General features: G+C 35.4%; 1 protein-coding gene across 4 annotated transcripts; it reads left to right on the forward strand.

The window, feature by feature from the left end:
- Positions 1-6,304: 6,304 nt before the first annotated feature.
- On the forward strand, positions 6,305-10,972 carry LOC113734699 (putative late blight resistance protein homolog R1A-3). Of its 4 annotated transcripts, none has more exons than XR_003459365.2 (3): positions 6,305-10,103; positions 10,350-10,459; positions 10,607-10,972. XR_003459365.2 is itself a non-coding variant. In XM_072082303.1 (3 exons), exon 2 carries the CDS (start codon positions 7,212-7,214, stop codon positions 10,074-10,076), a length of 2,865 nt encoding a protein of 954 aa, XP_071938404.1. In that variant the 5' UTR covers positions 6,310-6,682; positions 7,039-7,211; the 3' UTR covers positions 10,077-10,103; positions 10,350-10,682. The 4 variants fall into 4 exon arrangements, 3 of the variants coding, with proteins under 3 accessions (XP_027117149.1, XP_071938404.1, XP_027117150.1); XM_072082303.1 differs by having other exon boundaries at positions 6,310-6,682; positions 7,039-10,103; positions 10,350-10,682; XM_027261349.2 differs by having other exon boundaries at positions 6,673-6,809; positions 7,039-10,103; positions 10,350-10,682.
- Positions 10,973-12,699: the final 1,727 nt, after the last annotated feature.

Consider the following 12,699-nt stretch of genomic DNA (forward strand, 5'->3'; position numbering starts at 1 on the left):
GATAAAATCATCTGCAAATGGTATGAAACCATTCAAAAACCATCCACTGAAGTACCAAAGCATTTTCTCGATATGTAATTTTTTTCCCTTCTATGTGAGAAAAAATGTTGTTCGCTTGTTTTTAAAAGTAAAGGAGCTATAGCCACCCCATTAAATCTTGGTGAAACACGACAACAATAGTGCTGAGGCCATGGTGATTCAATTGAATTGACGAGAAGCACGTTGCATTGGCTGAATGACTGAGCCACAAAATTAGACTGCAACCCGGTTTGATAATTCAATTCAGCATTTAAACTTAATGGATTCAAATTTTAACATATTTAGATGCATTTGATAACCAAAAATTGAACATTTGAATTAATTAAGTGACATTGAATTTTTCAGGCAAAACTTTGAAAAATAAGTGGTAAGCTATTCATTTATCATTTAATGTGATATATATTCAAATGTATCAAATTTAGTACTTAAACGATTTAATAACTTAGTGGATTCAAATTTCATATTTCATATTTCAGTTTTCAGACTTTAGTTTTATCAAACGCACTCTACGACTCCAAGAGTAAGGGCATAGACAGTTGTAAGTGACATCTGTTTGGGAAGGTTTAAGATCGAAATTTTGCCAGTAAAGTAAAAATTCAAAATATACGATCAGATAATGCCACATATTTTTGACATAACTAACACGTACTATGTACTGGTCGTAGTAACACTAGATGATTATAACATCTCTATTATGAAAGTGTGTCGCAACCCGTTGAAGTATTCTTACACTGTTCAAAAATGGTTTCATTGATAATCATTGCTGCCCCAATCGTGGCCTCTTACTAACATTAAATTCCACTTAGTACTAAACAAGTCCATGCTGCAAAATGAACAACGAAAAGAAGCTCCATATGACGCTTCAAAATGAAGAACGACGAAAAGAAGATCCATAGTACACTCCAGTGCACAACTCCAGTAATAACGGTTTGGGCGTTTTGCTTCAGCTCATGGTCTAGTTTAGGGCTACAAACGAGTCGAGTTGAGTCGAGTTTTGACCTAATTGAATCGAGTCTTGATTTAGTTTTATTGAACTCGAACTCAACGAGTTGACAATTTAAATTGAAAAAATAAAAAATAATTATTTTATTTTTAAAAAAATAAATGAAATAATATTTTTCTTAATAAATAAAAAAATATTAATGATATATATGTAATTTTATTATTAAAATAAAAAATAAAAAATATGTATATATATACTCGAGCTCGCGAGTCGGGCTTAATATTTTGAGTTCGAGTTCAAGCTCGAATTTGACTCGAGCCAGCTCGAGCTCGAGTCGAGCTGCGAGTCCCTCGTGAGCGGTTCGGTTCATTTGCAGCCCTAGTCTAGCTAGTTGCAAACATGAAAAGTATTTTGCAAAAGGAAGGAAAAGAGGCCACTTGCTGGCATTTTTGTGATTCAAGATAAAAATTTTGACTTGTTTCTCTCATGTCCTTTTGGAGGAATTTTGAACACTATATGTAGGACAAATTCCAATTTTTGGTTTTATATTATGAAATATCACCTTTATCTTATCTTCTAGACAATGACAAATCTTTCACGATTTTCGAAATGATAAACCTATCATAACTTTTGAAGTGATAAACCTAACACAATTTACGGGAAGGTCTCACCACTATTTTTGAAGAAATTAGTTGATATACTTTAAATTCAATAGGGGTTAATTCTCCTTGTATCAAAGTGATAGAGAGCTGAAGTTTCATTTGAACAAATGAAAGAATAATTCTTATTTCTTGTTTACCTTTACAGTTTTTCTATATTGTTCTATTACTTTATAATTTGGTATACTACCACTACAAACTACTATCAACTTAATATAGATTGGCATTAGATTAACATTAGTTTCATAACATGCTATTAGCTTGAATCTCTACTTTTGAACAAAAGTGAAACACAAGTCTCTATCTCGAGCAAAGGTCAAGCATGAATCTCTACTTCGAGTGATGGTTGAACACATGTTTCAATTCTTAAACGCTCCTTGAGTACAAAAATACTTTTCGATATCTTTGAGATAATATTTCTTCTTTCAATTATGGTCACTTATCTTATCAAAAGAATTATTTATTATGAATACTAGATGTTAAAATACATCCTGATGCAATAAATTTTGGAGACAATATTGTAGAAAATCAATTATACTTAAGGATCCACTTGTTCTTTGAAATAATTAGAAGAAAAAGATTTGACCGTGTAAAGATAATTGTTCTTTCAAAAGTCTATATGATTAATTTACCTATAGTTGTAAGAACATAATTCTATAATATTCAGAATTCTCAGTTATGTAGATAAAATATTATTCAAAAGATATGTTGAAAATATATTTTCGACACTTGATTCTTCGATAATGCTCCTGTAGCAGCAATATTGAGAGAAAAATTTGAGAACTATTTTGTGCTTATTGTAAATGAATACAACAATGAAACCCAACAAATGAATTCTAGTCTATTCCCAAAAGTGAATACGACTCAAATTCAACTTGTTAGTTATGATTGTGGCCATGACTATGATTTTAGTAAATATACATCTCATCATAGAAAGATAAAAAAAAATTACTTGAAATAGGATAATAATGATAAGGACAAGAAAATAAGGATTCTGAAGACAAATGCTTTGAAGTACATTTGACCAATCAAAATTATAATAGCATCTTGATATGGCCAACTTTTTAAAATACTTTGAAGGTATATGATGATCGATTTGATTTATGATAGTAATAATTGAGTCTTCTTCCTAAAGAAGAAACGGATACTAAACATTTGGTATCAAAAGATTATGGCAATGATATTTGTCTCATAAGAATTATGGTGACACTGATACGTGCGTCAAAATTCTCAATAAATCCATTTAACTTGGGTTTAAATAGTGGATTTGCCCAAATAGTCCATTGTGAATTAATAAATCAATTAATCCACTTCAATTTAAATGGACATCACAAATTTAATTTGATTTAATAACCCATATAATATTGACCCAATTTACCAGTCCAAAACATAATGAAGTTCTATTATTTAACTTAATTTATTTAGTCTTGATTAAATAAATTTTTTCGTCTATAAATGCCCCACTTCAAGACTTGGCAAGGCATTGCTTGACAACTGCCAAAGACAAGGCTTGAAGTATTAACCTTGATTTGCGAGACTTTTCACTAATGAAATCCATTAGAATCACAATTTTGTAGAATACTTGGTCCATTAAAAAACCCAAACTTTGCATTCTAGCTTCACACCGCCATTTTTTTTTTTTTTCCGAAACGATATTTGATTATATTACTTCCAAAACATGTATAAGTGCGAGCAAAGGCTCGAGATAACTTTACAATCAGTGTGTTTAACACTGAGGAAACAAAAGTTCCTCATCGATTGTGATGCCTAAGGCATATAGACTAATCCTAGAACTTAGATGATTGTTACCACTATTAACTAGACAAAAGGAGCACATAATACCAAGTTGATTTGTGCACAGAATCATAATTCCTGTGGCTTCAACTCTGTAAGAAATCATGAGACCACTTACCTTTTGACTTGCGGTTGGCTTCAAAACAGCCAAATGAGCCAATACATATTCGGAGAAGATTATTAGTTGCCTTAGTTGTCAAATACCAATGCTTCCAAAACAAATACCATACGCGACACGTAACTAGGCTGCAGGCAAAAACTTAGCTCAAGACATTAACAAATTGGCAAATTCACCTCACAAGCTTAAGCTACAAATAAAGCCTACCGTGACTTATTAAAGTTCACATGGAATATTTTCCTCCAAACAAAACTGGCAACTACCAATCGTCATGCTGATGGGTGTAATAAACGATAATTGTTGATACCCCAAACAATATTTGATCCCAAAAGGGTCAAAACTCGGGTTCAATGAACTAAATTGTGCGGCTTTCAAACGCCATATACTAAGCCTTTCGAACACTAAATAAAAAGTCCAAAACTTTCCCAATTAAAAGTTGTGGTGTGTTGTGGACTTTTTCTCACTTCAGCCCACCTCTAAATGATCCTGTGTGGCCCAATAAGTTTTAGGAACCAAGGTGAGGAATATTAGTGGTTTTGTGATAATCATTCCAAGTCATGTACTTTCATAGTTAGGAGTTTATTCTCGTTGCCCATATGTTGATTGTAGCACTTCAAAGTTGACTATAAGTAGGGATAATTTCATAAACCTCCTCTAAGGTTTTCAATAGTTTCACTGAGCTCTCTTGGACTTTTAAAATTTGTATTTATCTCCCTTGATTTGACACATTTGGCAATCAAACCTTAGACATGGTCAAAAATTTAAACGAACATCCTAAAATGTCCTTGGTTTATATCGTTTATATTGCTTTCCAAAACAATTGTAAAATGTATAGCATCAAATATAAAGAAAAAGCATCAAATTTTCAATACCTGTATTTTTTATTTAATAAACAATTATTGCAATGGTTTTATCACTATGACAGGCTACTGTACATAGTGCTTTACTGGGGATACATATTCCCTGAAGGTTGGAGAAGAAAGTATTATCATAATTGTTTTAGAGTTTGTAGATTTTTGAAATGTTAGAGGTATCAATAATTTAGTAGTAGTTTTGGATAGTTTCTTTTTAAAACACTGTTATTTTTGGTGCAAAGAAAAAAAAAAGATCAACAAAAAATTAGACCAGATTCAAAGTTGTCAAAAAAAGGTCACTAATTCAACATTTGGTAATGATAATGACTAGAAGCAATATTTATAGCTTATAGTTCTGTAGTTTTACTTGTAAAATATGAAAAAAAGAGGAACAAGAAGAGAAAAGAAAAAGAAAAAATAATTATAAATATCATTCTTTCTATATGCATACCCAACAATGGAGTTTTATTAAAATGGTAAGACTAATATTATCATTTTAAATGGGCAAGGAAGGTAAGTGTAATTTTTAAAATCTCAAGGAATCTCACTGAAATTGTTAGAAACCTCAGGGAAGGTTTTTGAAATTATTCCTTAAATTTAATCAAAAGAGAATATGAAAATATTCATGGGACATATATCAATCGGCCAAGAAGAAATAGATGGATTGGGTGGTTTAGAGAAAAAGTATAAATAAGAAATTTTGAATTCGAATTCTCTCCCACTGTATCATTTGAGTCTCCAAAAACCTGAGTAGAGTTGCTCGCATATAAAAAATGGAGCAAGTAAGAATCACAAGGCTAGAGATCGGTTACACATTGTGAATGATATCTTCACCCATCTAAAACATTGCTCCTTAATTGAAGGCCGAAACTTGAATTAAAGAACAAGAAAAGGGATCGTCCGCGAGCCATGCTTGACCAGAACACTATCCGGTCTTCACCAATCTATCGAATTCTCCACGTGGATCCAAAACACTTTTTTGATGTGATATATATGAAATAAAAATATGATTGAAAAATGTATTTATGAAATAAGTAGATAATTTTGTACAAATAATTAGCGTGCATTTAAGTCCTGACTCTTGAAAAGAAGTACTACTACTAATTAGTAGCAATTTTCACTTCTTTAATCCAATCATTTTCTTTGACCATTGTATATTGGTAACATTAATTTTGCAAGTTATCGTTTTACTGTTTATATTTATCATCTTAGAGTTTACATTTATTATTGTAATTCCCTCAATTTAGGGTTGAAGAAGCCCTCAATTTTTTTTCTCATACTTTTTACTTTGTTGGTCATGGTTATTAATCTCCAAGATCAATGGTCATGATTATTAATACAAGAGAATTAGAAGAGAAAGTGATCAAATTTAGTGGTTTGCTCAAGAAAGAAAACAATTGAAGAAAATTAGAGAGCTAGCTTGAAGGCTCATTATATTTTGATCATTTATATTTTGATGTCTCTTGGATCATTTATATTTTGATGTTTCTTTATTTTCTCTTCTTCCTAATTATAAAGTTTAACATATTAAACTGTGGATGCTTGAAGCAAAAACAAAAATATTAAACTGATTGCCTCGTGACAAGATGGTGGAATTATTGCAAAAACAGGGACGCTCAATAAAAACCGAGACCCCATCTTGTGGGAATGGAACACAATAATTCCCAATAATTCTATGAAACCGGACCCGCTACTTGTGAAAGGTCCACAAGCACTTGAATGTGTCTGCAAGTGGTTTTTCCTTTTTTGCTTTATTGAGCCAATATAAAGCTGATCCGTCTGGACCACTCTTGCTTTGGACAATAAAATCATCAAAGTGCCTTAAATCACCCTAACCACTGCTGTTATTGTCTTAAAACATAGACCTTTATGTTACCCCTAATATCAAATTTCCCTAATAAAATGTTGATGACAGAGTCAACTAATCTTGTTTATCAATTTCCTCCATTTGTAATTAGTTCAAGATAAATTTGGATTTTGGGTGCCTAGCTCCAATCCCAGCTAGTTGAATAATTGATTATCATTGCCTGGGGTCCACCTTCATGCCAATTCCACCTAGTTGAATAGTTGATTATCTCAATACTCTTCTTCACCTTCTCACCAGAAACAAAGAAATACTTTGCTAGCTCTGCAGTTAGTGAGATTTGTTTCTCTCTTAGAATTTGAGACTGAAACTGACGAAAATCCCTCCATAAGAGATGGAGATGGCCTCCACTTGCAGCATCGATCGTGTCTTGCTTGTTCTAGAGTTGCTTCTGAACAGCTTACGAAACCGGTACGTTCCTTTCGATGTTACTTTCGATGCAATCAAACACATGAAATTTCTCAAAACATTTGTTATGTGTGCAAGAAAGTGGAGCCTTGTTCATTTGTACTTGCAATCTGACAATGTTGTGAAGAAGGTGAGTCTTCCATCTTTCTTATCTTGTATCGAAGATACCTTTCACAAATATGAGGAGGATATTCACTCTCTTTCCCTTAGATCAGAAATTGAGAACTATACTATTGGTAGTTATAATAGCATGTTCAGGGAACTTGAGAAACAGATCAAATCACTGAAGCAAGAAATCATCCAAATTTACTTTGCTTTGGCAAGCAGCAGGTCATTTCAATCAAATTCTTGTATGACAGATGATGAACTGTTGGAATTCATAGACCTCATCCTACAAAATCTAGCAGATTTGAAGCCCTTGAAGTTGGATTGGGCACTTGGTGAATCGTCTATTTCTGCTACTTTGAGTGCTCAAGTCCAAGCCCTTGAAGCAAAGCTGACATTCTTGAAAAGCTTCATTCCCTTTGCCAAAATGCGAGGAACTGCAGATATTCCTGCCTTGCTATTGGCGCACTTTGAAGTGGTGGCTTTGAACGCAGCAGGCCTCTCTTGCATGTGTTCTTATTGCGATGATGCTGAGGAAATGCAGATATATGAACAACAACAGAAGATCAGAGCTGTTGATTTTCATGTCTACGAGACTTATATGGAAGTATTTAGAGCTTCATACTGCTCAGCATCGTTACATACACCAAGGATGCAGGATAAGCAGATACTGAGCAACTTCAATGATTCTCTTATAAGTTGTCTCTGGGAGCTGTTATGCTACAGTTCAAGTTTTATGGATTCTATGAATGATGAAATGCACATACTCTATGCACGACTGAGATTCTTGAGAAGGATTTTAAGGGAGCATCATGAGATGATGGATGAACAAAATGAAAAAATTGGAGCTCTCCTTAGTGAGGTAGGGATTATACTATTCTCGCCCACTCTGAGCAGAGTGATAGAAGGAGAAGTTAGCTTCTCAGAATCCACCCAGGTTCTTGATTTTTGTGATATGCTGGCCAATACCAACATCCATATCAAGCATTTTAAGGATCAGATCAGTGGCCCAAGTACTATAGAGAGTCTTCCTGATTCCTCTCATAGCTTAAGAGCACCAGAAGTTAGCCAGACTTCCAGCCGCATGCTATCAAAATGTAAAATGCCAATAGCCCATGAAGTCATGGTTGGTCTTGATGATGAGGCAGCAAAAGTAATTGAACGACTTATGTGGGGACCAGAACAGGTGGAAATTGTTCCCATTGTGGGAATGGCTGGGCTTGGTAAGACGACTTTAGCCAAAAAAGTTTACAATGATAGTTCAGTAATCTGTAACTTCCACATTCGTCTTTGGTGCACTGTTTCTCAAGAATTTAACATGAAAAGCTTGTTAATACAAATTTTGTGTTCCGATGGAAAACGGTCAAGGATGGACAAAGAGCTTAAAAACTTGAATGAACATGAATTGCTTCACAAGCTCTATCAAAGGCTGAAGACGAAGAGGTATCTAGTTGTTTTTGATGATGTCTGGGACATTAAGGTATGGAATGAGCTGGGAATTGCATTCCCGAATGACAAGAATGGAAGTAGAATCATCTTCACGAGTCGATCTTCTAATGTAGCTTCACAGGTTCAATATGGTGGAGAACCTCACTATCTTCGCCCACTCAGTGAGAAAGAAAGTTTTGAATTACTTCAGAAGAAGGTATTTGGAAAAGAAGATTGTCCTCAAGCATTGCATGGATTGGGAATGGAGATTGCCAAAAAGTGCAGGGGATTGCCACTTGCACTTGTTGTTGTAGCTGGAGTCCTAGCAACTATAGAGCGTGATATTTGTGTTTGGGAAGAATTTGCTGAAAGTTTAACTTCGACCATGGTGTCTGGTACAGACCAGTGCAAGAAGTCATTGGAGCTCAGTTATGAGCATTTACCATATCACTTGAAGGCATGCTTGCTGTATTTTGCTGCATTTCGAGAAGATGAAAAAATTGGTGCCAAGAATTTGATGCGTCTATGGATTGCAGAAGGCTTTGTGGAAAAAGTTGAAGGAAAGAGGTCAGAGGACACTGCAGAAGAATATCTGATGGACCTAATTGGTCGAAATTTAGTTATGGCAAGTGAAAGCAGGTCCATTGGTGGAGTCAAAACTTGTTACATTCACGATTTGATATTTGAGTTCTGTAAGACAGAGGCAAAGGCAAAGAATTTTCTTCAGGTCCTGCGAGGATATGATGAGCTTTCTACCTTTAATGTACCTCCCTACCTACATCGATTGTCCATTTGCTCCAGTGGAGAAGATTTTATAAAGTCAAAGCTATTTTGTCCACATTTAGGTACTCTGCTATTCTTTGATGCTACTCCAGGAGATGAGTTTGAGTTGCGTAACATCTCATTCCTTTTTTGCATCTACAAACATCTTGAAGTTTTGAATTTAGAGGACATTAACCTGAGGCTGAAGGAGCTTCCAACTGAAGTCGAATCACTTCTTTGTTTGAGGTACTTAGCCCTTAAAGGTCGGACCATGGAATTCATTCCACCATCTATAGCCAAGCTCTCACATTTGGAAACCTTCATTCTAAATTCTTGCATGACGGTTTCATTGCCAGATAGCATCTGGAACATGAAGAATTTGAGGCATGTCTATGTAAGGGGTGACGTTGCTATTGGTCTTTCTTCCAATGACAATAATGTTGTTGAAAACCTCTCCAATTTAGACACACTCTCTACTCTGTGTATTTATTTTGATCAAGGGGGAGAGAACATATTGAGAAGGATTCCCAACGTTCGCCGACTTAAAATTTTCTGTTTGGCACTAAATGCACTAAATAGAGCATGCCGCAACATGAGTCAGCTAGAATGCCTAGAATCACTCACCTTGGGGAGCTTCAACTTCTCAGGTTCACGAGAACATGTCGAGCTTTCTTTTCCCATGAATTTGAAAAAGTTGTGTCTTTCCTTCCTGGGCCTTCCCTGTAGGAAAATGTCATTGATTGAACAACTACCCAATCTTGAAGTCCTCAAATTAAGAGTTCAGTCAATGGAGGGCCAAAAATGGGAGCTGATGGAAGGAGGATTCCCTAAACTCAGGGTCTTGACTTTGTCTGAATTAGACTTTGTGGAGTGGACAGAGACAGACCCTCACAGTGATGATTACTTCCCGTGCCTTCAGCAATTAAAACTCCTCAAAAATTCTAATTTGGAAATGGTGCCTGCTTGTTTAGGGCGTATATCTACTCTTGCAACAATTAAGGTCAGATTTTGCAGAGATGGTGTTGACTCTTTAGTACGGAAAATTGAAGAAGCACAGAAAAATTATGGAAATGAGAATCTGAAGGTCATCATCATAGGTTGAAGGGCATCAAGCTGGTTGCAATATCTGGTAATTTTTTTTTGTCGTTACCATTAATTGGCTTGTAGAAATAAACATGCTTTTTTCATTTAAGGGAGTTTAATTTATATGTACCTTTCGGTGGCTTTTTTGTACTTCAGTTGCCTATACTGCATGCACGAGCACATTGAAATTGATGAACAAACAAATAATTCTTGCTTTTTTTTTTTCTCTTTTAATGATATTGATGAGCAAACAACTAATCATTGCTCTATTTTTTCTTAATGATATCATCAGGGAGTTTTTCCACTTGAGATTGTAGTTGGTCATCTATGCGGTCTGGCTTTCTTTGGTGTTTTGGTGGAAGATGGAGGTAAAAGTTGAAAAAATTGGAAACAATGAATGAGGTTCGTACACTGTGCAGCACAAAGGTTATTCGGATATTTTGCTGTTGGTATATTTTGTGTAATTTCGTTTTGGTGAATTTAGTGATGGTTGTGTGGTATTTCTTTTCAAACATGTGTCTATTTGCTGAATTGGGACTTGGAAAATAGGGACAATGTACGAAGGTATCACCGCAAAATGATTGGTTTTTTGCCATCAAGAAACTCGGTTTGCCCTCAGGGCGTATGACGCAGCGGTTGAGGGGTCGGCCTTGTGTTGCTGGCTTCTCCATTGACCAGGGTTCGATTTGTGCCCGGTGCATCGCACATCCTGACTCGTCCGGATAAACTGTATGGGGCTGTCGGCTTCCCTCTGGTTTGGTGTGCCGGCTTGGGTCCAAAGGGATCGGGTCGGGCATGTTTCGGGTTACCAAAAAAAAAAAAAACTGGGTTATCTTTTTTCTTTTCCTTTTTTTTTTTCTATCTGAGGTTGAAAATCCATCATTTTGACAGAATTGATTAACAATTTATGTCTGAGCTCATGATTCTTGGGAAAATAACACAGCGCAATTTGGAAATTAACAGCAGACTTTTGATCTACAAATTCATGTCAAAAGGAAACCTCAATGATCTTCTCTTTTCTGCTCAATCCTAATTTTGAGGTTTGTGGTAAAAATTGCAATTGGATTGCAAAAGGCATTACGTGGCTTCATCAGGATAGAGTAGTACTTCATCGTAGAATTGGTTGACCAGAAATTGGCCTATTAGATCGCTTGAAGACTTTTAATGTTTCCAACAATCTTTTATCTGGCCCAGTCCCTAATTTTATTAGCGCAACTATACTTTCTGAAAGCTGTGCAAATAATTTGGGACTTTGTGGTGATCCTTTAGAGCCTTGTAAGTCTAATTCAGAAACAAAGAAACATGACAAAATCCTCTTCACAAGTGGTTTTGTGGTTGGATGGGTGCTTTCTACCATCTTGGCTCTAGTTCTTAACTTGTTTATTGTGCCCATCCTGAGTGCAAGAAAACTAAAGAGCAAGAATGAGAAAAAACAAGAGACTGCAGCTTCTCAAGGACCACGACTTTTAACTTCGAATTGGAGAATCCAAGACTCTAAGGTAACTTCATTCCCTATAACCAAATTGAGTACATAAGCTTGTGGAAAGATCCGTACTATTTCCAATTCTATCGCACTCCCTGTTCCAAGAAATAAAATATTCTTTGATCAAGAAAGAAGATTCCCTTTTTTTTTGTGGGTAAAACTTAAAAGGTTTGATCAATTAATTCATTCAAGTTTTAGTATAAACTTGCTAGCACACAGTTTTGTTTTACTATAGACAGACAATGAACTTTAAGTTACACGGGCGTATATATGAATTAAATTGAACATCCTATAACTAGTTTTGTTTTCTTTTTTTGGTTATGATTAAGCAGCTAACTGTTTTCTTTCTTTTACCACTTCATGAGTGCTCTCCATTTTTCAGATCATATTTACAACCAAAATTTTTTTGGCATAAGTGAAGCTCCTTAAGGAGTATATATTTTGCAGTAATGCTTTTGCTCTAATGATAGATTATGGCACTGGAAAAACATGTAACAAGAATGAGTTTCGAAGAACTCAGCAAGGCAACTGATGATTTCCACTGTATGAATATAATTGGAACGGGGAAATTGGGGACAATGTACAAGGCAATACTCCAAAATGGTTGGTTTCTTGCCGTCAAGAAACTCCATAACTCATATGATTTCGATCAAGAATTTATGTCTGAGCTCATGACTATTGGGAGGATGAGACATTGCAATTTCGTACCACTCATAGGCTTCTGCTATGAAATTAACAGCAGACTTTTAGCCTATAAATACATGTCGAATGGAAACCTCCATGATCTCCTCTTTTCTGCTCAAAACGGCAAGGTCAAGTGCATAGAATGGCCTATGAGTGTGAAAATAGCAGTTGGGATTGCTAGAGGACTTGCGTGGCTTCATCAGGTTGGAGTAGTCCATAGCAGCATTTGTTCAAGATGCATATTGCTTGATCATAGTTGTTTTGGAAGTGCAAAACTTATGCCAAAAAATTGGACTACAAGGAGGAAGAGAAATTCTGGAGTTAACTACAGAAATTCTGGAGATGGAGTGGTAGACCAACAAGGAGACTTCAAACGTTGGTGGACTCAAATCTCAGAGGCAAGGAAGAGGCCAAGGGGGATGGAGCATATTGGACTAACTGCGACCATCTTATGGCAAGTGTGGAAAGAAAGGAA

This window comes from Coffea arabica, chromosome 3c, assembly GCF_036785885.1.
Source record: "Coffea arabica cultivar ET-39 chromosome 3c, Coffea Arabica ET-39 HiFi, whole genome shotgun sequence".
In the NCBI taxonomy this organism is placed as follows: domain Eukaryota; kingdom Viridiplantae; phylum Streptophyta; class Magnoliopsida; order Gentianales; family Rubiaceae; genus Coffea; species Coffea arabica.